The sequence below is a fragment of the Piliocolobus tephrosceles genome, chromosome 6 (genome assembly GCF_002776525.5).
Source record: "Piliocolobus tephrosceles isolate RC106 chromosome 6, ASM277652v3, whole genome shotgun sequence".
Classification (NCBI taxonomy): domain Eukaryota; kingdom Metazoa; phylum Chordata; class Mammalia; order Primates; family Cercopithecidae; genus Piliocolobus; species Piliocolobus tephrosceles.
The window spans coordinates 127,617,114-127,642,419 of NC_045439.1; the positions used below are offsets into that span (position 1 = coordinate 127,617,114).

Sequence of the window (25,306 nt, forward strand, 5' to 3'; positions counted from 1 at the left end):
TTTGTTTGTTTTTTGTTGTTTTTTTTTTGTAGAGATGGGGTTTTGCCATGTTTCCCAAGCTGGTCTCAAACTCCTGAGCTCAAGCAATCCATTTGCTCGGTCTTCCAGCGTGCTGGGATTACAGACAGGAGCTACCTTGCTCAGCTCTCTTGCTCTCTGCTGTCTACTTTTCCTGCTACAATTGGAAGCCCTGTCATAGCAGAGGCCACACTCCTGCTGTGTCCCCAGCATCCGGAACAGTGTCCCCCACAAATGGATGCATAAGAATGGTTGAAATAATCATGCTGAATTAATAAAGACAAACACAAAGCTGGGGCTTAGAAGAAATATAGAGAATGCAGAGATCATTAAAACTAACTTCAAAAATAAGTGCCAGTGAAAAATATTTTTCTGCCAGTGTTTTCACTGACTTAGTATCCTAGGAAGTTGCTTTCTTTGTAATTTATAGACATTCTTTGCCTACAAAGTCAGCTGACTGCAAATTTCCCTAATAATACTTTGAATCATATAATTATTGATTTGTCTGGAATTCACTGTAAAATGTTGGTTTCAATACATGATTTTGACTTTTTAAATAAATAAATAAAAATTAACTGAGAAGATAAGACTGACACCAAAATAAAATAAAATAAATGGCAATTAGGATCCTTTGGGAAATTCAAGAAAATACTGCATACGTAACACAGGAGCACACAATGTTATGAAAATAAACAACCAGGAACAGGAAAGAGTTTTGGAAATTAAGATTGAGTTCCAAAATGAAATGCTCAATAGAGAGGTTAGAAGACAAAGTCAAGCAAATCTTTTTTTTTTTGAGATGGAGTCTGGCTGTGTTGTCCAGGCTGGAGAGCAGTGGCGCGATCTCGGCTCACTGCAACCTCTGCTTCCCAGGTTCAAACGATTCTCCTGTCTCAGCCTCCTGAGTAGCTGGGACTACAGGTGTGTGCCACCATGCCCGGCTAGGTTTTACATTTTTAGTAGAGACAGGGTTTCACCACGTTGGCCAGGCTGGTCTGGAACTCCTGACCTCAAGTGATCCGCCCACCTCAGCCTCCCAAAGTGCTGGGATTACCGGCGTGAGTTACTGGGACTTGTCAAAAGTTTATAAATATTAAGAAAAAGAACAACAGTTGGAAAATGTGAGTGAAAAGATAAGCAACCTGTATCTTCATTAATAGGAGTTCCAGAAAAACAAACAAAACAAAACTATAGCAAAAGCAGAAGAGAAAAATATTATCAAATAAAATACAAGAAATGTCCCAGGCATGAAAAGGATACATGCTTGGCCTACCCAGTGCCAAGCAGCAGGAATGGAAAAGGACCTTCACCCAGGTCTTTCCCTGGGAAATTTTGGAAGACCAAGCACACAGGCAAGATTCTAAAAGCTTCTCAAAGGGAAAACCAGGTCACCACAGAGCAGTGAGAATACCACCACATCAGAGGACAAGGGAGAAGGTTCCAAAGGCAGAGGATTCCAATTGAGATTGCAGGAGAGGGCAAAATAAAGATGCCCTCAGGAACGCGGAGTCTCTTGCAGGAGCCTCCCAGGAGCTCTTTCATAGGCATTTTCTCGCTGATGCATTCCAATTAAATCGAAGGGCGCAAAGTAAGAGTCCCGGGTGGGAGGTGGGAGGTGGATGGAGGTAACAGGGGGTGGGGGTGGTGTTCGTCTCCAGGGCCCCACAGAATACTGAGTCTCCGGGCACTTGTCATCACGAAGGGAACATATTATTTAAAGTCACAAATGCAACCTAGGGATGAGTCAGCCCCAAAAGAATGAAATGCAGAGGGAGCAGCAGATAGATGGGGTGCAAAAGGGAAGGAAATGTTCATTTATCATGGCAGGAAGTCAACAGACACGTTTCAACAGATCAGCAATAGAGAGGTGCAGGCATCTTCTTTACATTGAGAAATGGTAATTACCTGAAGAACTAAAACCAGAAACAGGAAATAACAACTCTTTTGGGAGTTGACACTGGGGCAGGGCCTCGTTGCTTTTCCTATATTATAGTCCCTTCTGTCTGACAGCCTTCATTAACCAGGGCTATGCATTCCTTTGGTAATTTTTAATGTGCTTATTCTGTGATCCTGCCATTCTTCTGGGGCATATGAAGTAATATTCAACTCTTAGAAGCAAAAGGTAGAAAGAATCTGAAGACAGTTTAATAAGAGATTGATGAAACATGGTTGTATTCACACCAAATGTGGTGCATATAGAGGGAACTCATACTCAAGAGAAAAGAAGACATACTCAAGAGAAAAAGGTTGCACAATAGTATGTACAGCTGAATATGCATGTAAAACTGAAATATACACAAAGAGAACCATACTTGTGCTTGGGAAGAGGTTAGGAAGAAAACATACTCAGGCTGGGCGCTGTGGCTCATGCCTGTAATCCCAGCACTTTGGGAGGCCGAGGCAAGTGGATCACTTGAGGTCAAGAGTTCCAGACCAGTCTGGGAACATGGTGAAACCCCATCTTGCTAAAAATAGAAAAATTTCCTGGGCGTGGTGGCACGTGCCTGTAATCCCAGCTACTCAGGAGGCTGAGGCAGGAGAATTGCTTGAACCTGGGGGGTAGGGGTTGCAGTGAGCCGAGATTGCACCATTGCACTCCAGCCTGGGTGACAAGAACGAAACTCCGTGTCAAAACAAACAAACAAATAAAAGAAAACACTCAGCTAACAGTGATTACCCATGGGCATGATGGAAAGGAGGCCAAGAATAACTGTGGCTTTCTCCTTATCACTTCAATCCACTGTGCAAATTGTGGAATTCCATATAAATAACTTTTTTCTTAACCTTCAGGGAGGAGGCAGGCACCAGGAGAATGCTCGTAGTCCACTGTCAGGTAGGGGCTCTTTGCTTGCTTCTTATTTTTGAACCCATGGGTGCTTGTGATGTTTGCACAGAGACTGGAGTGACTGCCCACTGGAGCCATTTGAGCCTGGAAGCTGGGGTGGGGGCAAAATGACTGGAGGAGCCCTGCCCTGGCCTCCCCCATCCAGCAGAGCGAGGTCCTGCAGGTGTGGGACACCTGTTACCACCCACTTATCTCTCCGAGTTCACATGGCTGTGTCAAGTCCAAACTAAGCTGCTAACAGGAACTTCAGAGAGCCATTCTTATCCATTTATATTCAATTTCTAACCTCAAATTTGCATCGTAACATGGTTCCATATTTAAAATAATTGATTAAAATGTTCTCTGCCTTTAAATATCTCTAAGTCACTGAAAAGTTCAAAGTGTCATGTAAATTATTTTTGTTCTTGGTTCTTTGAAATGACCAGGTAGGTGATTTTAAGCCAACATTTGGCAACATGCCACGGCCCCTGGGTGCTGGATGTTGAATGGAAGATGAGAGGATGTCACCAGGCACAACCCTAGCAGCATTAGCGAAAGGAAATGCAATCCTCAAAAGTTCTTTAAAGTTGAAAATATAAGTTCTGATTAATGTGTGCTTCATTGTGCAGCATGGGGGTGATGAGCTCAGGGAGGATTCTATTGCTTGAGATGTGTGTTTTTGTTTGGTTTTTTTTCTTTTCTTCTTTAGGACAAATGTCACCCAATAAGTAGCAAGATGGCTATGAAGTAGAATCTGGACAAACTGAACCCAACGGTGGCCTGAATAGTGAAGGGACTCAGAATTGGGGCTTCCAAAGAATAATAGCAGCTCCTTATTTTCATTCATCAAACTTTCCAAAAATGTGCGTGCAATTCACACACTCAAGTTTAGACTTACAAGGCATTGGGAGTGGTGGGTTGGGAGGGCTCCATTCCCAGAGAACTAAAGAATTTCATAAAAATCCCTAGTGATGGCTCCTTCAAAGTCTGACTCAAGCAAACCAAGAGGGGTAAAAATCCTTGTCCGTCTGCACAGGGGCCTAGGGATGCCCACACAGACATCTCCCTGCTCTCAGGCTGCTGACCTCTTTATGGGGGCCAGGGCAGATGGCTGGTAAGAAAATCTTCTCTCTTGGTGGCTGGATGCATGCCAAGTGAGCCTGGGCTGCTCCCTAGCAAGCACAGAGGCCACCAGATAGGGCTACCCTGCACACCCCACATAAAGAAGGACAAGTCAGGAGTATGGGGTAGGGGAGGCTGGGCAGGGGGTGAGGACTGGGGCTCCGGTGAGCCACCACTTTCAGGCTCGGGCCACCTAGAATGGGGTGGATCAGTGGGGGTGCTCATCCATGGCAGGGTGGGGAGGCAGTAGGGGCAGCTCTCCCCGTGGACCCAGGTGTGTATGGCCTAATAATTAGCCCACAGACAGAGAAGTCAAAAAGCTATCGTGATATCTAAGTGGAACGTGTAAAGTTGCTGACGGCCTGTCAATGGGATGGCTTACTCAGCCTAAAAAGGAATCTGCAGGGAGGGCAACACATTTGCTTTTAGTAACTCCAAGAAATGGGTTAAGGGATTCCGATCTGTCTAAATGAATAAAGCCAGGCATGAGGAGAGCCCCACAGCACCCACTTCCTACCAGAGCTGTCCACAGAAAGGCGTTGTTGCTAGGGAGTCAGCTCCCCATTGCTACAAGTAAGCAAGCACATTCTGGACAAGTAAATAGGAGAAGATCTAAGCCTCGGGTTAAAACGAATGTTCAAAAGCTTATCAAGGCCTGGAGCATCTGTAGCTGGGCTCTGCTTTGTGAGCATGAAGCACAGCTGTGCTAACTGCCACCTGCATGGATGGACGCACACAGCCACATCGCCCGCCACCTGGGCCACCAATCAGCCTCCCTGTCCTTCTCCTCACTCATTAAAAGATTCCTGACCAGACGTGGCTGTGCTCCCTGGAGGGGCTGGCCTGCTCCTGCAGCCAGGCTGGTATCTCCTTTGCTGCAAGGCCCTGCCTGACCTGTTTCCTGTGGCTCCCATGGTGTGAATACAGCTCAGCACATTCAGGCAGGACACCAACAGGAGGAACAAGTCAGAGATGTGGGCTGGCTCATCAGTGGGGATCTGTCCTTTGTAGACTTTCCTGCTGTGGCCTGACAAGAAGGCCGGCTGCCACCCTAGAGGCTCTTCCTAATTCGACCTATTTCCTACTTCTGTTTCTGGAAGGCAGGAGGAGCCCCCGCTTGAGCAAACCTCTTAGCTCCTATATTAAGAAGTTGTATTTCAAATGCAGATTTGAAAAAGCCAAAGGAAAAAAAAAAAAACAAGACATTGGAAGTAGCCATGAAACAACCTGGAATTTGAAGACCTTCTGGAATGTTCCTTCTCCTCCTTTGGTCCATGCTGGATCCGGTGGTGGGCAGGGCTCTGAGAGGTGTGTGACTGTGGCAGGGCTTTCAGGACCGAAGCGATGGCCACTCACAGAGAGCTGGGGGTGTGAGCCCCTGCCTGGGTGATGTCTGATCAAGCTCCACCCACCCTCTGCAATCCAGAAGTCTCCCCAAGTATTCTCCACCTGAATTATCTGGAAGTTTCCTGACTTCTCTACTTTCCAGGACAGCTCTCCTTGGCTGGCAGGACTGGTTTTTCCACTCTGGCTGATGTTAGACATACTCAGAAGAATGAACATCTAATGACATGTTTGTCAAAGCAGTGGGCGCCCTGCAGCCCATGCCCAGTATCTCATTGACAGCTGCTCTGTCAGCTGGCAAACTCTACGCCCATCAAAACTTTCTAGCCATTCTTCCTGCACCGCAGGCAAGCTGACTGCTGCCGGTGCTAATGAGGTGGAGATTGTCACATACCTTCCTGGGACACAATTGTGTTGCACAAACACACAGTGGGCCGCACGGCAGGGTAGACACACACAGACCCCGGCCCCATACCAGCTGGGCAAAGCCCCCCACATCCAGGGGCTTTGAAAGGATTAACCATTCTAAACAAACATGAGCTGAGGTCACACAAGTCACAACAGGTAGGGGGTGTGAAAAGGCATGCCTAGTATACAAATAAAAAATTTAAAATACCATTACCCCAACATCCAAAAGTAGACACTGTGTTTTTTAAAGTGTGGGTCTTTTTCTAAAGCATACTCGGAAGTATACTAAGAACATTATTGTTTTCAAACACGTTACCTTACAGGGATTTTTAAAGCATGAGAAAACTGTCCCTATATAATTTTGAGTATCATTAATTTTCCTTCTGGCAGCCAACTTTTCTTAGCTGGAGCTGGAAATTAGGCCTGAACAGTCTGCCCTGAGTGAGGCTGGTGGATTTGGGGGGTGGGAGAGGGGAAACAGGATTCCCTATCATCCCAGGAAGTCTGGGAGAAGGTGGGATGGGACAAATCCAGCCTAGGCTCTGGGGACACGCTCAGAGGGTGAGTCCTGCAGTGGTATCAGCTGCAGTCATAGTAAGTCAAGTATTCCACATTTATTCCAGAAAGACATCAAGGCAAAGAGGCCAGTGGAACCAGATCTAACTTTGGATGTAAGCACAGGAGGTCCACTGCTTAGATTCTAATCACAAATCATCAGTACTTAAATAAACAATAATTTTAAAATAACTTGCAATATTATTGTTCTGGACGCAAAAGAAGGCAAAACAAAACAAAAAGCAACGTGTAGATATCGTAGGAAACATAAACAGCAGAGATGAGCAAAGCACAGTGACTGCAATCCCAGCACACACACATGACCACACGCCACCCTTTGAGCATTACCTGCTCCTTGGCTGTTGCCTTAGTGTACATATTTATTAATACATTCTGTGAAAATGAAGTCCAACATGCAATGCATTAAAATTGGGCTTTACAGAGGGGGCACTGTAGGCTTTAATCCCTGGAATTAATAAATTCTGCCAGTGAGCTCCAGGGCTAGGGCTCACAGGCTCAGTTCTGCTGGTACCACCTGTGGGACCTTAGAACTCTGAGTATGGGTATAAATTAGTAGCTTCTCACAAGATTCCTTATGAAGATTTGGTTATTATTGTAATTCATTAATATGTAATAGAATTTTCTTAATGCTAAACAGGGGACAGAACTTTCTGGGGCATGTCAGGCTATTTTCCTCTCCTCTTCAACTCTTGGTTTTCTGTGTTAGGTCGCTGCATAAACACCTCCCTCATTCTCAGGAGTTCCCAGGGTGTCACTTCCCTGTCCTGTCTCTACTTCAAGCTCTTTGAACAGTACACAGTGAAGGCTGCTGTGGTCCCATCAGGGTCCTTGGCCCTTGTGTGTGCCCCTTGGGTTACACAGAACAGGATGGCAGGGATTCCTGAGATCCCACTGGGAAAAGAGGCCTGGGGCAGAAAAGAGTTTTCTGTGCCCACTGTTTCCCATCAGAGCAGTCAGGAGAGGACATGTGCCAAGCTCAGATGCAGGCCTTTAGGGAGAATCATGGGGGGCTGGAGAGTGCCACACTTTGGTCTCTCGGAGCACCTTAACATTTTCTAGTTATCTGTCCTGCCACGAGCTTGGAGGTGGCGATGGGTTTGTCCAAAGCCCATTGTGCCGTGGTCCCTGGGACCTTTAAGAATCAGTGGGGGATCCCTGGGGACCTAGAAACGCAGGCTATCTGTGCCCCAGGCCTCCTGAACGAGATTCTGCATTTCACCAGGATCCCCAGGGGACATGTACACATGATAATTTGAGAAGTGCTGCTCTACGGGACTCAAACCATTTAGATGGGCTGATTCTCCACTTTAGCTACACATTAGAATCACTAGGGAACTTTTAAAAGTCACCCATGCTGGCCAGGTGCCATGGCTCACTCTTGTAATCCCACCCCTTTGGGAGGCCGAGGTGGGTGGATCACTTGAGGTCAGGAATTCTAGACCAGCCTGGCCAACATGGTGAAACTTCGTCTCTACTAAAAATACAAAAATTAGCTGGGCATGGTGGTGCACGCCTGTAGTACCAGCTACTCAGGAGGCTGTGGCAGGAGAATCGCTTGAACCTGGGAGGTGGAAGTTGCAGTGAGCTGAGGTCATGCCACTGCACTCCAGCCTGAGTGACAGAGCAAGACATTGTCTTTAAAAAAAAAGAAAAAGAGGCCGGGCGCGGTGGCTCAAGCCTGTAATCCCAGCACTTTGGGAGGCCGAGACGGGCGGATCACGAGGTCAGGAGATCAAGACCATCCTGGCTAACACGGTGAAACCCCGTCTCTACTAAAAATACAAAAAACTAGCCGGGTGAGGTGGCGGGCGCCTGTAGTCCCAGCTACTTGGGAGGCTGAGGCAGGAGAATGGCGTAAACCCGGGAGGCGGAGCTTGCAGTGAGCTGAGATCCGGCCACCGCACTCCAACCCGGGCGACAGAGCAAGACTCCGTCTCAAAAAAAAAAAAAAAAAAGAAAGAAAAAGAAAAAGAAAAAATTACCCATGCTTGCTCACTCACTGCCCCCCTGCCCCAGGATGCTGCTCCAGTGGGTCCAGGTGGTGCCATAGCCCTGCCAGTTTGAGTCACTACCCAGTGACTCTGTGGGCCGTGGTTGAGAAGCACTCCTTTAGATCATCAATTGTTGACCAGGAGGGGGAGGGAGCAGCGCCTCCTGTGGGACTTTTTCAGATGACACAGTCACCCACCCAATAGGCCCCAAAAAGACCGAAGGTCCCCTGTCCCCGCCCTCACCCCTCAGGGCTGCTAAGAGGAGCAGCAGGAGGATAAGGGAGCCTCATGTGCACTGGAAATGTGGAGGTGCTACCCCCAAATCGGGGACAGCGTTCTATCACCCATGCCACCTTGATCTCACACTAACAGAGCAAAGCCTTTCTACCACACAACTGAAAAAAGACATATGTCTAAAACAAAGAAAAAGAAAATGTACAAAGATACAAGTTGAACACTCTGGAAAGATTTATTGCTGGACAATGTCAAGAAGCAAATTCGTCTCCCATTTCATAACGTGATGGATATGAAAAGACACCTTCCAGAAACATCACCCTGGTCAGCTGCTGGACATTTCAGATGGAGTAAAAACACTCAAACAACCGAACAAAGTGTCTGCCAAGCCAGGTACAGTGACCGATCGTTAGTTAACACGGTTAAGGGTACAAACATGGGCCTCTCAGACTCAACATGTTCATCCTTTCACCTGCCATAGTATGGCCTAGCATTTAAGAATGAGTGTTATAGCATTAAGACAAGGTTCAGATGGCAATTCTGTGATTTCTGAGTTGTTGACCTTGAAGTTTCCAGGCTTCTCTTACCCTCATGTTCCTCAGCTATAAAACGGAGATAAAAGTACCATGTTCCAGGTTGTCATGAGGATTTTATGGCATTATTTTGTAAAGTTCTGAACTTTGTAGTGCCTGGTACATACTAAGGGATTAACAAATATTTATTAACAATGATATCCTATTGGTCTTAAAAGTGGTATAACTGTAGTGGAAAATCTGGCAGTATGTGCCGAGAGCTTAAAGATGTTCGAGACCAATAATTCAACTTCTGTAAACCTATATTACAGAAATAACCTTGAAACCAAGTATTAAGAAATGGGAAGGAAATGCTTTGGGTGGGAGTGAATAACTAGAAGCAACTCAAATGTCCCACAGGAGAATAAGGATTAGGACAATAACTGCACATAGCACTCCCACAGAAGATGATGTTTCTTTTGGTTCTGAGTGCTGCCCAATTTATGAATCATTTTTGATCAAATTATTAAATTGTGAAAAAATAAAATAAAATAAATGAAATGAGGCTTCACTTGATCACAGGAGCTAGGTGGTGCCCTAGGTAAATGTCACTGATAGAAGGTTAAGAGAAAAAAGCAAGATACAGCATTACATGCACCTTATAAATGCAATAAAGTCAAAACAAAGTCCCTTAAACACAGAGAAGCAGACTAGGAAAGAACATGTCAAGATGCTCATTGTGCTTATGTTTCAGATAGCGGGATTCTGGATGATTCTTTTCCCTTCTTCCTTTTTTAAAATCATTTTTTCAATTTTTCCTTAATAAACATGTATCCTTTTTATAAAGAAAAAACAAAACTAAATCCTTATTCTTAAAAGTTCTTTAACCCAACATGAAGTGATGTCCCAATTGTTAAGATCTGTGAGTCCGCAATCAATTTTGTACATGGTTCCTCAATTTTTAGAATTTAGGAATCCCAAGATACATTTTATGATGAAAGAGCTCCAAATATGGACATTTGATTTCCATTGGTTGAGAACTCCTTATTCTTACATAGCCTAGACACCGTGCGGGATGAGCATGGCAGATCACACCCAGGCAGGCATAAGCATGACCCTGTCCTTACCGTTAAGCGTCTCCATGGCGTGTTCTGGACACACAGCTGACTCCTCCGGCCCCACACACCAGTACATGCTGGGTGGTCTTTGCGACATGCCAGCCATCAACCCTTGCAGCAGCCAATCTTCAAAGGCAGGTCCTGCTGTTGTCACTGCCACTGCCACTGCCACTGGCTGTGGGGTGCATTAAGGCATGAACTCATAGCCATGGATGAGCAGAAAGCTTTCTTCTTTCTTGTTCTGGTGGGTGAAAAACAATAAAATCAGAAAGCCTTTGTAATTCCTGTCCTTCTCCTCTGCAAATATCTGCATGGGTTCATTGAGTTTTCCCTCTGCAACATTCCTTTTTGTAGTTCATCTATCCAGCCAAACCCATCAGGTGTGGTCAGTGGGAAGGCAGAGCTCCCCCCATCCCATCTTGATGCTGGGCTCAGGTCTTGTCTACCTGAAAAGAGTCTCAAAGAAACCCCAGACAATTGCAAAACACTACTAGTAACTGACTCAATCATCATTCAATCAACACACACCCACTGTCACTTGCAAGGCAGCCAGGCTCTGTGTGAGGCTCAGTGGCACCAAGATGGTTAAAGGAGCCTCTTGCCCTCAGGAGCACACTCCAATGGGGGTAGGACAGATATAGTTAAGCACACTCCAATGGGGGTAGGACAGATCTAGGACAATACAAGGCTCTCCTTTTGCCCAGGGCCAGTTCTTCTGGAAGCCAGAGGTGAGTATGTCATCCCAAAGGGGCGGTCAGGCAACAGTCCCAAAGACAGGGAATTATTACTGGTTATGAAGTCAAGTTAGTGTGAGCTTTAGCAGGAAGCTAAATGACGAAGGTTAGCAGAAGTGAGCCTCAAAAATTCTGCCCCTTTCCCAGGGGATATTTGGCAATGTCTGGAGACATGTTTGTTGTTACAATTTGGTTGGGGGACGGTGCTACAGGCATCTAATTGGTAGAGATCAAGGATGCTGCTAAACATCCTACAATGAACAAGACTGTCATTTGCAACAAAGAATTATCTGGCCCCAAAAGTTCCAAAGTGGAGTTAGACTAATCTCTGACTATGATAAACTGCTGAGACCAGGTGCTGCTCTTCTATGCTGGGCCCCCACTGAGCTTGGAGTCGCCCCCATGGGCATGGGGGTCCATCCTGGTACCGTGATTGAAGGACCAGAAGGAGGGTAAGACCCATGCCCAGCTCAGGCCTGAGACGAGGTACTACCGTAAGAAATGCATGTGTGCCTACCAATGTTCTTATAGCGTATCCTATATGTAATGAAGTATGAGGTAATTAGCACCCCTTGTCTGTGTTCTCTCAGATAGACAACTCTGAAATGGGGAGTGATAGTGCAGCCAAAAAAATATTTTTAAATCAAGGTTATGTAAAAATAATGCCTAGGAGAATCTGTAAAGGCAAAAGCACAGTGTGGATGTCAAAGGTGTGGATTGCCTCTGTCACATGTTAGCAGTGACCCCCCCAGCTGAAATTTATGTGTGTCTCAGTTTTTCACCTGTTAAAAATAGACATCCACCCTTACACCCTGGCCCGCTGGCGGGGTTACTGTGTGAATTTAACTAAAGTAAAGTTTCTGCTGCCTCTCTGTATGACAGGACTGGGGTGGTCATTACCTGCAGTATCAGTGTGCAGACTTGGAGGCCAGTGGGTCTCCCACCTCCCCCTAATGAACAAAATATCAATGCTGGAGGGCAGATGCCAGCCTCACCAGTGGGTAGGTTCTAGAAGGTGCTGTGAGCAGTAGGAGCACGAAGTAAGATACAGGACAAGGCTGTGGGAATTTCTCACCTAAAAGCCTAGAAATCAGGCACCTGGACCAGGTGGACTAGACTCTTCAAGACAGGGGAAGGCGGAGCTAGAAAAGTCAGGCTCCAGCAGCCTTGTGTATGCCGCACATGTTTCTGAGCCAAAGAGGGATGGTCGAGAGAAACCATGTGTGGGAAACACCCGTGTTTGAAGTTGGGAAGCCTGAAAAGTCGAAGGAGGAAAGGAAAAACAATCAATCTGGGCAAAATGTAGGGGAAGATGAAAGCCTTATAAATAGCAAAACCTGATTTGGAAAATCAATTTGTGACAGAGAGAGGAAGAGCCAGCAAGACAGAATCTGTTTTAAAATAAAGGCTCCAAATCACACATTCACATCCAGAAACTGAGAAGTACAGTTACCATCTGCTTTCAGACACCTCTCCAAAACAGTACCACACATAACCAACAGCATTTCAAAAATCCAAATGCTAGACATTCTTCCTGAAAACAGAAGTGTCTTACCATACAATGTTTTTAAGTTTAAAAAAAATCTTAAAATTATTTCAGGCTAACCCTCACCCAGCACATTTTGTTCCCCTTTTTATTTTCAGTTTCCTTTTGAAAATTACTTTACCAGTGGAAGATTTTGCCCCTGGAGCAGTTTTAAAATTCTAATTAGTATTTTGGCTTATATTCTAAGGTAGAAGTTTTAAGATGAGGTAATTTAAATTTTGCTCTATCTTTGCCCTCAAATGGATCTTTACTTCCTCCTGCTTCTTTTCGGTTAAGATCAGTGCCAACAAATGATGGTTACAAGTTATATGTTTTCATTATACACCCTAAAGAGGGCATCAAGAGGTTTTTTGCAGTAATGATGGTTTAAATGATTTTTCAAAACCTCATCAATTTCCTTTTGCCAACTATTTATACCTGCATAAATGAATAAACCTAAATATTTAATGGAAAAGAAAATAGCCGGGTGTGGTAGCTCACCCTTGTAATCCCAGTACTTTGGGAGGCTGAGGCAGGTGGATCACTTGAAGTCAGGAGTTCGAGATCAGCCTGGCCAACATAGTGAAAACCCATCTCTACTAAAAATACAAAAATTAGCTGGGTGTGGTGGTGGGCACCTGTAATCCTAGCTATATGGGAGGCTGAGGCATGAGAATCATTGAACTCAGGGAGGCGGAGGTTGCAGTGAGCCAAGATTGTGCCACTGCACTCCAGCCTGGGTGATAGAGCAAGACTCTAGAGAAAAGAAAAGAGAGGAACCTGTCATTCGTTCTACAAATGTCTTACTGAGTTCTTTCTATAAAGACGGAACTTCATGAGTTTGTGAAGCTGGTGGGGGAGCAGACAGCTAAGTAATTGCTATAAAGTTTCTGACAGCAGAGAAACCCAGGTATTTTAGAAGGCTTGGGAAGGACTGTCGATATTGAAGAGTTAGAAGACCCTTGTAAGCAAAGCATGCTAGACATGCTCGTTCATATCACCCAGCTCCTTTTTGAATGAAAATCCTGGTCAAAATGGTTATCCCATGAGTCTAGAAATCTCTTGAGTGCTATTTGCATCCCTTACTAACGTTGGCTTGCCTACAAAATGTGTTTAATGGATTTGTGGGAATCAAAATATCTTGGAGCTGCAGGCCAGAGAAATATGTTGTTCTCAATCCCAGATGAGCACAAAAAGGCTGGTGGAGAGAAATGCTCCATGAGTCTGAAACCACAGGTTAGTTAGGGTTGTCTATTCCCTGTCCAGTCACTCTACCACCATGCAGAGGGTGACTCCCTGTACAGTTATGGGAATGAGGGCGCGGCAGCAAGCAAGACAGACCAGTCTCTGACCTCAGCAGCTCCAGTGGAGACCACAAGGTAATTAAAGAGAAATTAAACAGATAAAGAAGGAGTACAGAGTGGGGACTGTGGGGAGGCTGCAGAGTGAGGGATGTGAGAGAGAGTGTGGGTTTTAAGAGGGTGACCAGGGAAGGCTTTCTGAGGCTATGTGAAGAGTCGGGAGGCAGCAGTGAAGGGGCCCAGTGCTGGACAGTGAGCTCAGTCAGGGTGACTGGGGGCAATGGCCTGGTGGTCTGAGATAGCAGAGGCTGGATCAGCTGGGGGTGTGAGGAGAAGGAGGTCTCCTGGATTGCATGCCAATTGCAAGGAGAAGCTACTGAAGGATTCCATACAGAGGACTGATATAGTCCGATTTACCCATTTAAACACACACATGCACACACACACACACACACACACACGCTGCTATATAGAGAATGGTGGGAGTGGGAGCTGTAATCCTACAGTAAAGAGATGCTGGTACCCAGGACAAGGGGTGGGGGACATAAGAAAAACGGGGACAGACCAGGACACATTTTAGACATAGATTCAACAGACTGAATGTTTTTGATCTGAGCATCTGAGTTGATTGTGAGGTCACTCCCTGAGACATTGACATTTGGGAGAGGGAAAGGTTTGGCTGACAGCAAAACTTCCTTTAGGAACAAATTAGGTGTGAGGTTAGTTTGTTATACTATTTTCTCTTTCAGGACATAGGCACAGATGAAGAAAATCAAATCATAAAAGACATTTAACGTTAATATTTTCCAAAATTGTGCATGTTCTAGCAGTCCCTTTAATGTCTGGGCATTTTGATACCCTGCGAGTGAGTGGCAAACTCTAAAATTAGTGTATGTGGTGAGAGGTTTGCTAAAGGCTATATGCCCCTGTTTCTCTACCTGTTGCAGGGGATGTGTTTGTGGGAGAAAAATTTCGTGACCTCAAACTGTGAAGGGGTAGGTTGAGATGGCCACAGGGGTCTTTAAATTCTCCACCATCGTCTCCCCGCTGACCCTGGCCTTACTAGGCTTCCTCGCCTGCGTCCCTGCCTGCCAGGAAGGTCCCATGCAGGTTGCAGAGACCATGGCAGACATAGCAGTTGTATCTGTACCAGCCAGAGATACCTGGGCAAGAAGAATAACCCAGACATTGAGGAGCGTGAAGCCTCGCTGGGCCACCTCGCAACACCAGGAAGCCCTGCAGCAGTGAGAGACTCCTGGGCTGTCTCTTGCCAACACCCTGGCACAGGCACAACCGCGCGCTCACACTCCGCCCGCTCCCGGTTAAAGGACCGGGTTTTCTCCAAAGGGAGAGGAAATATATGGACGCCCTGGTGTATTTCCCTGCTTGTGTTTCTTGCCTCTGCTTCCCAGCGTTCCCGACCCTGTCCCATACAGGGTTTCGGTGTTCCCCGCTCGGGCCCGCACACCCCCCTACCACAGGCTGGCTGGGCTACGGGCGTGGCGGGAGGCAGCGGAGACGTGAGACTGGGGGTCACCCCACACGCCCTCCGCGCCCCTCGGGCTGCGACCCCTGCGCAACGGCCACCCATGCCCAACCATGCGGCCGCCTGGAGCGCAGGCCCGCGGCAGGCAGAGGCCAGGGCTCCCCGCGGACGCGGACGCGGGCGCGGGCTCCGGATTCCCGGGCCGGCCGCAGGAGGCAGCCAGGCCCCTGGGGGGCGCGGGGAGAAACAGCACTTACCTGCAGCAGCGGTGGGGCCCGGGTACGGACGCTCCGGGACGCGGGGCCGGGCGGACACTGGCGGGCCGGGGCCTGGCCGTCCCACCGCCGTCTGCCCCCCGCGCCTCCGGCCGCGCGCGGGGGCCGGGCCCAGACGCACTTCCTCAATCCTGAGGCCGGCGGGCGGGCGGGGAGGGCGAGTGGCGCGAAGAGCAAGGCCGCCGCCAGCTCTCCCCGGAATGGTTTCGAGGCGTCCCCTCGGTGGCCGCCTCAGTTTCCTAGCCGTAAAATGCGGGCGATCGCGCTCAACCCCCGTGCCCCTGGAGACGCCGGGGTCCGCGGGCCCTTCTAGTACCAGGTCTCTCCCTCAGGTTCGGGCACCCGGCTCCCTCCACGCGGGGCAAGCGCGGCGATGAGATTGGTCGGTGCTGCGCCCAGTCCCGCTTTCACTATCCCTCTGCTCTAGTGTTAGCAAAATCAGCAGATCAGCCCCTAACCTACATGTGGCCCATACACTCCGGCCATAAAAATTAAAAAGACAGGGAATATTCATTTGTGTACAGTTCTTTCCAGGGCAATACAGAAATATGTAGTTCTAAAGCGTTGACGATTTGCAGTTTGCACATCCTCCATCACATGGATTTTACTAATTCAATTATGGATGTATGCAGAGAATTTGCTGTTTGGTGAATCATTTTTAATTGTCGGCTTTGGGGGGAATACATAAAACATGGAATATTGGTAATTTATCGTGTTTCAACCTTTCATAAAGGTGTCATCAGGCTGCTGAGGCTAATATATAAACGCAGACCATAAAGATCCGCGTCCACGCTGCAGGAGGGTCTCACACTGAGCTCCACGTGTCGACCCAGGGAGAAGGCCTGCTCAGGAAAAGCAGAGGGTTCCACCCCCTGCAGGACCAGCACCCTAGGCTCCTCTCCTGGAATGTTATGACTCGCATATTCCCAGGATTTAGCGCAAATCTCCCCCACCCTCACTGACATTTCACAGAACCCGGGCAGCTACAAGGCTCCTACAGGACCTCCCGGACACCGCGGGACCGTTCCTTGAGCGGCTTCTTGGGTCCCTGGTTGGCGAAGGGACCACCGAGTAGCTCTGCTCTGCTCCTGGTAGGCTGCTCCTGCCACTGGACGAGTTTCCAAAAGGGTGAGCGCAGTTCTGCAATCCTGTTCTCACCCCTGAGGGCCTCACACCAGTTTGCAGGAGCCAGCAGTGTGATTACTACAGATAAGTTCCCAACAGTTTGCAGGGCGTGGTGTCCTCAGTGCTGAGAGAGCCCAGCGACGGAGGCGCAGCTCCTCCAGGGCCCGCAGCCCCGCCACCTGGCGCCACCGCGAGGGAGCGCAGGCCCAGGGCCCGGGCAGCCGCTGGAGGGGACGCGGCCTAGTAAGACGGGGCACCTCCACTTCCCTTCTAAATGAGCTTGGGAATAGGCTAGGAAACGTCCCCAATGTAGAAAACAGCAGGAACATTTGACACGCGGATGACCTGTGTTGAGCCGGTTATATTCCCAGCATTTAATTCTAGCCATTAGGCATGCGTTAGCCACAACTTCTCATAGGAAGGTTATTGCAGGTAAGTTAAGATTCCTTTCCACTTCTTCCTAAGGCTGACTGACCCATGGTTCTCTAGCTTTTGCTGGTATTCCCACCCGGATTCTCAGCACCCTAGGTTGGAATGACCCCTCCTGAGGCGGGTGGTCAGCTGGAAGCCACCTCCCTGAACTGACTTTTCTCTCTTTTTGAAGGCACAGTGGCTGAGAGCTCCTTCTGTGTTTTCTGGTTGTTTTCTTCAGCCCAGTTCGCAGTTTCCTCGGACAGTCTTCCTTGAACAACTTCCTAAACGCCCTTCATGAACTCCCTTCAAGCTCATACCTAGGAACAAGGAGCAAAGCTTCGTCCACCAGCAGGAGAAGCTAGGACATCCCAAAGGGTCCACTTCTAGAGAGTGTGCCAACCCCCACACGCACACCAGGCACACAAATGCATGTGTGCACACGCACACTACACCCTCCAATTGTCCCCAGGATGGCTCCCTTCAGGGAGTCACATTCCGGGACACCAAATGAGGGAAAAAATTTCCTTCTCCTATAGTTTTCTGCTTGCATTTGGATTGAGAAATAGGATGTCTCTAAATAATGTGTCTAAATTCTCTTAACGTAAGTGTGTATGTTACGAGAGATCTGATGCCAGCCTCCCTTTTTTGTTAAAGAGGTGGTGCTTTGCCACCACTTTGACCCATGTCAAATTGATCTGGGCTTTCTACATCAAATGCACAGGTTAGGCTTCAAGAACATACCCCAGTACCAGCAATGATCTTGATCCAGTGTCAGTGTCAGCTCACAATGTGGTGATTGAGGCTTCTTGGTTAGAAGCTTTAGAAACTTGAGGTCAGTGAAACCCAAACTGATCCTTTCTCTAGATCCTCAGAGGAAAAGGTGACAAAAACAGACACTTGTGCTCACAGTCAGGGGCACAATGCTGTCCGTCAATCCTCATGCAGTCCTCCCCACCATTTCCCTCACTGACATCATCACCACTTTATGATAAACGGAGACTCAGGCAGCTTAGATGACAGCTGAAACTCAGTCAGCTATGATATGGAACCTCTGAGGCCCAGCTCCTTGCTTGGTCAACCCGAGCCCAAAGAAATGGGTTTCAAAGTCAGGCAAAGCACTAGGCCCAATTGACAGAGTAAATGTAATTTTATGCTTACATTATTGATCCTGCTTTAATATCAGCCATTTTGTACAGGTCTCAGAAAGAGAAAGGCCTGCCACAGAATTCAAATGAGTTTGATCTTTAAATGAAAAAGCATAATGTTTCCCAAATATCCAAGTTTATTTTATCATTTTCGCATTGTGGAACACGATCTGCAGTTAGGATCAGAATTCCCAGGCCTATAGATTTTTAAATCACACCACAGGGGTAAACCTTAAAAGAAGTGAAACCTAACACTATATATATTTTCATTTCTAAATACAGTATATTACAGAAGGTTAAATATACCACCTCTGTGTACTTACAACTATAAAAAGATACATTAACTATACCAATTATAAATAATGTAGCATTTCATATTAAAGACATTATTGTACAATGAGAGAATAGGAACCCTCTAACATATCACTATCAAGGTTAGTGTCTATAGCTACTTGACATAAAATACTGAAAATTCAGTGTATGAAGTCAAATCCTGATTTAACAAGTTATTGGTAGTGTGAGTGATAAGTGTTAGCTGATGAAGACAAGGTAAATGTGCTAATTTATATCTCTGACAAGGGTGATAGGCCCATTTTATACATGGTTTTCCTTATACACACACTGGTTCTGATACGGGGCCTCATTTTGTTATTGCCCTCTCCAATTTAATTTGCAAACTTAAGCACCACTTTCCCAATTAGGAAAGTACTAGTTAGTAACCATAAAAGTATCTGAATAATACATTTGTTTTTGTATTTGAAGCTACATGGGAACACTTTCAGTTTCCCAAGTTAAAACATGAAATTGCACATCATCATTTGGATACCTAAAGAGGAAAAGAAAAAGTCACAACCTGCCAGTGAAATACTCAGGTCACTTGGATGAAGACCCAGGTTCTCCATAGAATCCAGGTGTTGTTTACTAACTAATCAGAAATTAACATCAAAATAGGACTTAAAAATAACAAGGCTGTGTTATAACAGCAGTCTTTCCAGTTGTGTATGCTTTACTAATCTAAAATGGGTAACAGAACTGGAGAAAAGGAAGACTATATAGACTTATCGTAAGCCATTAGTGAACATGATAGAAATGAATAATTTGTTAAAGCGAATTACGGCTCTGATTTGTCAAATGAGGGGGTTAATTATCCTGGAATTTGCTATGCTGTTGTGGTGTTAGAATATTGGATCTTTAGCAGCAAAGGTAATATCAACAATATTTTCTGCTTAAGAAAGTGCCTTGGTTAAGGTAGACCATGATATCATTTTTGACTAAGCTCTCTAGGCTATTGATTCTGTCCTATTCCAAAGGCAGTATTGGTTTGAAGCTGAATCTCACGGTCAATGTCAATGTGCAATCCACAAAGACCCTGACATCCTTCCACGGTATGCACTTCCCAAAAGTTTCTCACTGTGAAATCCTTTTTTTTTTTTAAACAAACAAACAAACAAACAAAAAACCAAAACGTACTGTGAGTCCTTTCCCATGGATTGGTCCCACTTTTACCTCAGAAAGAGGCGTGGCTTGCTCTACGAGCGGGTCCACCCTGAGGAGACCACAGGTGCAAGAGCCCTGCTTGCAGAACACGCAGGGGGGTTTTCCCACATTCTTACTGGAGTCATATTCAGCAAAGCATTTTAAGCAATGGCTGGACACTTCAAATACCACTCCCTGTTAACAACGCCCTGAGTATCTCACTGTCTCCGGGATCTGGGTTAATGGGAAAAACAGAAATGGCCAACAGCTCCCTCCCAAGGCAGGACTGCGATTTCACAGACAACATATGGGCATCCCCAGTTTGGTGAATTAACAGGAGAGTGAGAGGAAAACAGCAATCATTCAACTCCAGGTGATGTAAAGCCTCCAGAAGAATGTGTACGGGGAAGGTCAGACATGTCATTTTTTTCTCCAGCACGTTTCATCTGCCACATTCCCCTGTCCGATGTTTGAAGAAGGAGCCCCGCCTTTCCTTCAGGGATTCTTGTCGCCAAGTTTGATGGTGACAGTTTTCACTTCTGTGTATTCGGCCAAAGCATATTCACCTCTGTGATCACAGAAAAGAGGAAAATTCAAAATGAGCACGTCCCTTAGCCATTGTGTGGAAACTGTTCTGATGCTTCATCATTCCATCAGGCCATTGGAGGCTTATGCAAAAGGTCAAAATGTGACGACTTCATGGAATAATAGCCAGGACTATAACACCACTAGTAAGTGTTAGTAGCTGCATATGTGACTTAAATGTAAATATCAAGGTTTTCTCGTGTGTGATGCTTTTGAAATAGCCAGGACTAATGGTTTACCTTTGGAGAATAAAGGGGATTTAACAAAAAATAAGGAGGTGAATTCCCTGGGATGGCAATAGAGAGCAAAAAGAGAGGGCCTGGTGGACGGTGGGGTGAGTGTGAACAAGGGAAGAGCAGAAATTACACTGGGTTTATAACTTTTAGATGGCAATTGGGAGCTGCTTGAAGAGGAGACAGAAGAGGCAGAGGCCCAAAGCCATTGGCTGGGGATGTGGCCAGAGGACCAGAGGGAAGAACACTAAGTGCCTGAAGTTGACCTCAGAGTGCACAGCTGGGAACCAGTTGTCAGACAGTGAGGCCAGCCTAGGGGGCGTGAGGAAAGCAGACATTAGCACAGACTGGACACGGGGAGTCCACAGCCTTTGGGTTCACATCCTTGATGTAGTTCCTTTCTTTAAATGTTGCAGGGCTCAGGTGATCCTTCCCTGGCACCATGGTCTGTCTTCAGGGTAGCTTCCCTTCCAAGACCCGAGAGGCAGCTTTGGAGAGATTTAAATCCCTCTAAATGCTTGATCTGCTGTCAGGTGAAGAAAAATGTGTGCTTGTTTAGGAAGAGATGAAGCTAGAGGTGGCCACCGGAGTCTCTGTAGTTAAAAAGACCTGTGACAGAATCCCATCTCCTCCCTTAGACCAATGATTCTCAAAGTGTGGTCCCCAGACCAGCAACATCAGCCTCACCTCTGAACTTGCTAGCAATGCAGATTCTCAGGCCTCCCCCAGCTCTACTATGGTAGGCAGAATAAGGATCTCCCCAAAGGTATCCATAATCAGATCCCCCAAGCCTGTGAATACGTTAGGCTACGTGGTGAAGAATTAATGTTGCAGATGGAATTCAAGTTACTAATCAATTGACTTTACAAGAGGGAGACTATCCTGGATCATCCAGGCAAGACCCAGTGTAATCACAAGGGTCCCTAAAACTGGCAGAAGAAGAGGCAGAGCAAAATGAGATTATAGAAACAGGTTCAGAGATGCAGCAGTGCTGGCTTTGAAGACGGAGGATGGGGCCACCAGCCTAGGAATGTCAGCAGCCTCTAGAGGATGGAAAAGGCAAGGAAGCAGATTCTTTCCTGAGAACCTCCAAAAAGGAATGCAGCCCTTGATTTTAGCTCAGGGAGACCTGTGTCAGATTTTTATCCTACAGAACTATAAGATAATAGATTTATGTTATTTAAGCCACTGATGTTATGGTAACTTCTTGTAGGAGCAATAAAAAACTAATAAACGTACTGAATCAGAAACTCTGTGATGGGGCCCAGACATCTGTATTTTAACAAGTTCTCCAAGTGATTCTGATGCATACTCAAGTTGGAGAACCACTGGCTTAGAACTATGTTGCTTAGGTAAGTTCTTTGCCTTCCCTGAGCCTCAGCTTCATCAACTATCAAATGGGAATACCATCACCTCCTGGTAATTATAACAATTACAGATAATCATATAGAGCACCTACCATGTGTTAGGCAGAAAATGAATGATAGGTGCCATTGAGAGTTTTAGGTCATTTCCTAAAACAAATAGTTGCAGAACCCGTGAAAATAAGTGAATTATTTTATAATCTTTTCTAAATATAACACAAAATATAAAAGCCATAAACAGAACACTAAATTCTACTTTTGTAGAGCAAAGACTCCATCAAAACTCCCAAATGACAAACTAGAAAAAAAAATTTACAACACTGTATGAAGATCAGAATGTGGAGCTCTTGCAAACCAACAAGAAAAACACAAATAACCAAATGGAAAAATCAACAAAGGACAGGAATAGTTAGTTTGCAGAAAAAGAAATACGAATTACCAATAAGTGTAAAAATGGTGCTCAACGCCATCATGATTAAAGAAATGTTACCAAAACAGTGGTAAGCCCATTTCTCATGTGGCAGATTACTCAATTTTAGGAATTTATTCTGAAAACAATCTCCCACAAGTGCATAAAGATGTATACACAAGGAAGTACATTAGCATGGTTTGTAATAGCAAAACTCCTTGGAAATACACAAAAGTTCCTCATAGAAGATCATCAATAAAAAGAATGGAAGGATATCCAAAACCCAGTCTCAATAACAAAATGTAGCTTGCTCCCATTTCATTTGAAAACAGAAACGAACACACATACATAAATCCATTGTATGCAAATAAAATGCACAATACACTTTAAAAAGTGAGAATATAATGTCGCATTGTAAAAATTCATAGCCAATGATTTCTCAAGTTAGTAAAGAAAAGAAAACAAAGTGATAAAATCAGATTGAATTAACACATAACGGACACATACAGTAGTAGTAAAGCATTTCATTAAGAATAAATACATAGGCCGGGCGCGGTGGCTCAAGCCTGTAATCCCAGCACTTTGGGAAGCCGAGACGGGCGGATCACAAGGTCAGGAGATCGAGACCATCCTGGCTAACATGGTGAAACCCCGTCTACTAAATATACAAAAAAATACAAAAAAAAAAAATTAGCCGGGCGAGGTGGCCAGTGCCTGTGGTCCCAGCTACTCAGGAGGCTGAGGCAGGAGAATGGCATGAACCCGGGAGGCGGAGGTTGCAGTGAGCTGAGATCCAGCCACTGCACTCCAGCCTGGGCGACAGAGCAAGACTCTGTCTCAAAAAAAAAAAAAAAAAAAAAAGAATAAATACATAGCTCCTCTCATTTTTTCTATTTCTGAAGTTGCTGTCCTGGTTCAAATTCTTGCTGCTCTTATTCAACCCAGTGGAACACCTCCTAAATGGATTCTCAGCCAGTCTCATCCACTTTGGAGTTCAAAGCTATCCATGAGCCCAGCCTTACTCCTATTAAACCTCACCAGAATGTCAGGAGGCACAGGGACTGGTGGCTGTGCTGTTCACTGCAATATGCTCAGAGCCTAGCATCCTGCCTGGTGAATCAAAGATACTCAAGAAATATTTGCCAAGCGAATAAAAGAATGAATGAGCAAATGAATGATGGAACAACGTTTACCTCTAACAAATTGGATTGAAGGTCAGGGAGCGAAGCCTTGACTTTCCGTATCTCTATTGTGTAGATTTTTTTGTTACTGTATCATCTTTATTAAGAAGAAAGGCGCCCAGGAGGAAGAGGAATTTCAGGCTCCATCCTGAGACCCGCACAGAAACAGCTCCCGGAGGGACCCGTGGGTGGGCGGCCAGAAGCCAGCCCAGTCCAGGTGGCCGGGGATGGGGAAAACCATGGAATCCCCCGCACGACGCTCCAGCATTAAAAAAGGGGAACTTCTCGCAACATGAAGACATTAATTAGAGACAACTGAAAACAGAAACTGGTTTTCCAGGCAGTTTCTAGGCTCCTTGTGAATTATTTTTAAATATTTTATCAAAAGCCTTGAGAAAATATAGGCCAAGGGTCTAAAAAACAGACATTCAAAAAAGTCCCGATGGTGGGACTGGCAGGAGGATACATGGGCTGTGTTCAGTGAGTCCTCCGTGAGCCCTGCTCTGTGCCAGGTGAGGGGGTGTTAAGGAGCCGAAAGCACTGTCAGGGTGGCAAGAGGGGAGGCTGCAATGAAGGCGAATCACCAGTGCGAAGCCGTACACACCAGGGATTCGGGGCCCTGCAGCTTCTATACCCAGGGACATTTGCTTTGGGGACTGGAGTTCTTGTTGTGGGGTGAGGCTGTATCTGGCCTCTGGGAGGAGGACTGTGTGGGGTCTAGGTTCCCCAGCCCTAATGACCCAGCTGGTTGAAGGCAGCAGATGAAAGGGGATAAATGACCACGCAAGCCCTGGGTGGCCTCACCAACAGGTGGTGGACAAGGGTGACCCCTGTTGAGCAAGGTCCTGCACTGCGGTGGGTCCAAGGACTAAGCTGCCAGCATTCATTTCTGACTGTCACTTACCAGCTTCCTGTGCCATTTTCTCATCTGAAAACAGCTGGACCCATCTCATGGATGGGTGTGAGGACGGTATGAACAGGCACAGAGAGCTCAACAGAGCCTGCCGCAGAGTCTGTGCTCAGCAAATCCCAGCTGTTGCCAGTACTGTTGCTGTTGGAGGGCCCAAGAGGGGACACTGGTGACCCCAGCCCCGGCTGCCTGTCCCTGGAGGGGCAGGTGTAAGAAGTGATGAAGCAGGGGCTCACAGAACTCAAATACAAATAGGCCACTAGAGGGAGGAAATGCAATTTCTGCAAAGGGGTTTCATGGCCAAGAATTACTGATGTCCCCTGAAGAGGAAGCCAGCCATAGGGATAAGGGGGAGTCTAATGGGGCAGGCTTCACTCACATGTGCAGACGCCTTGGGGTATTTGCCGAGAGTCAGGGATGGACTACAAAGCAGGACTGAGGTGGGAGGGGACAGGACCCCAATTCCACATAGAATGGTCAAGAGCATCTGTTCAGAGATGGAAGCCAGGCCCATCCCTTCATAGCATCTTTAAGAATCTCAAAAGAAAGCCACAAAAAGGCTCCAACCAAGGCCCAAGGTGAGGGGAAGTGTTTGAGTCTGTTCCCGCTGGAAGAAGTGCAAACAAGTACAAGGGAGTACATTTGTATATAAATAGGACAGACTGGTGAAATAAAAGGAAGAGTTTGGATCCCTAGAGATGTCCCAGGAACCTGGGGTGTTGTCACAGATGGTTCCTTGGGAACACTGATCCTACAAAATGTTTGTCCACACAGGCTAATAAAATCCTGAGCAGGGGAGAGAAGATAGTGTCTGGCTGGAAACCACACATCTCCACTCCCTGGATGCTCTGGGCCTGGGCCAGACACAAGAAGTTCCACCCCTTAATCTAAACCTAGGGAACTCATTTTCCCAGCAGGCAGGACAAAAAAGGAAGTGTGGATCAGTTTACACACACAGTGGAGGGGTTTGCAGTGGGTTTACACACACAGTGGAGG

At 46.4% G+C, this 25,306-nt stretch overlaps 2 protein-coding genes and 1 long non-coding RNA gene across 5 annotated transcripts in view; 1 reads left to right on the forward strand and 2 right to left on the reverse strand.

Moving 5' to 3' along the window:
• Positions 1-15,823, reverse strand: part of LRRK1 (leucine rich repeat kinase 1) — a 151,774-nt gene extending 135,951 nt beyond the window's left edge. The window contains exons 1-2 of the mRNA XM_023193573.2: positions 15,451-15,823; positions 10,157-10,388 (exon numbers count right to left, since the gene is read on the reverse strand). Coding sequence (XP_023049341.1) covers positions 10,157-10,253 — 97 coding nt within the window. The 5' untranslated portion in view covers positions 10,254-10,388; positions 15,451-15,823. The remainder of the gene's footprint in view (positions 1-10,156; positions 10,389-15,450) is intronic.
• LOC111527338 lies at positions 15,633-21,696 on the forward strand. Its single transcript, XR_002726631.1, has 2 exons — positions 15,633-16,115; positions 18,915-21,696. It is a non-coding gene; the product is annotated as an uncharacterized LOC111527338 (long non-coding RNA).
• Positions 18,272-25,306, reverse strand: part of ALDH1A3 (aldehyde dehydrogenase 1 family member A3) — a 36,157-nt gene continuing 29,122 nt past the window's right edge. Inside the window, exon 10 of one of the 3 annotated variants that reach the window (XM_023193576.2) lies at positions 18,272-20,196. In XM_023193576.2, coding sequence (XP_023049344.1) covers positions 20,124-20,196 — 73 coding nt within the window. In that variant the 3' untranslated portion in view covers positions 18,272-20,123. The remainder of the gene's footprint in view (positions 20,197-25,306) is intronic. The other 2 variants (XM_023193574.2, XM_023193575.1) reach the window with 2 other exon arrangements.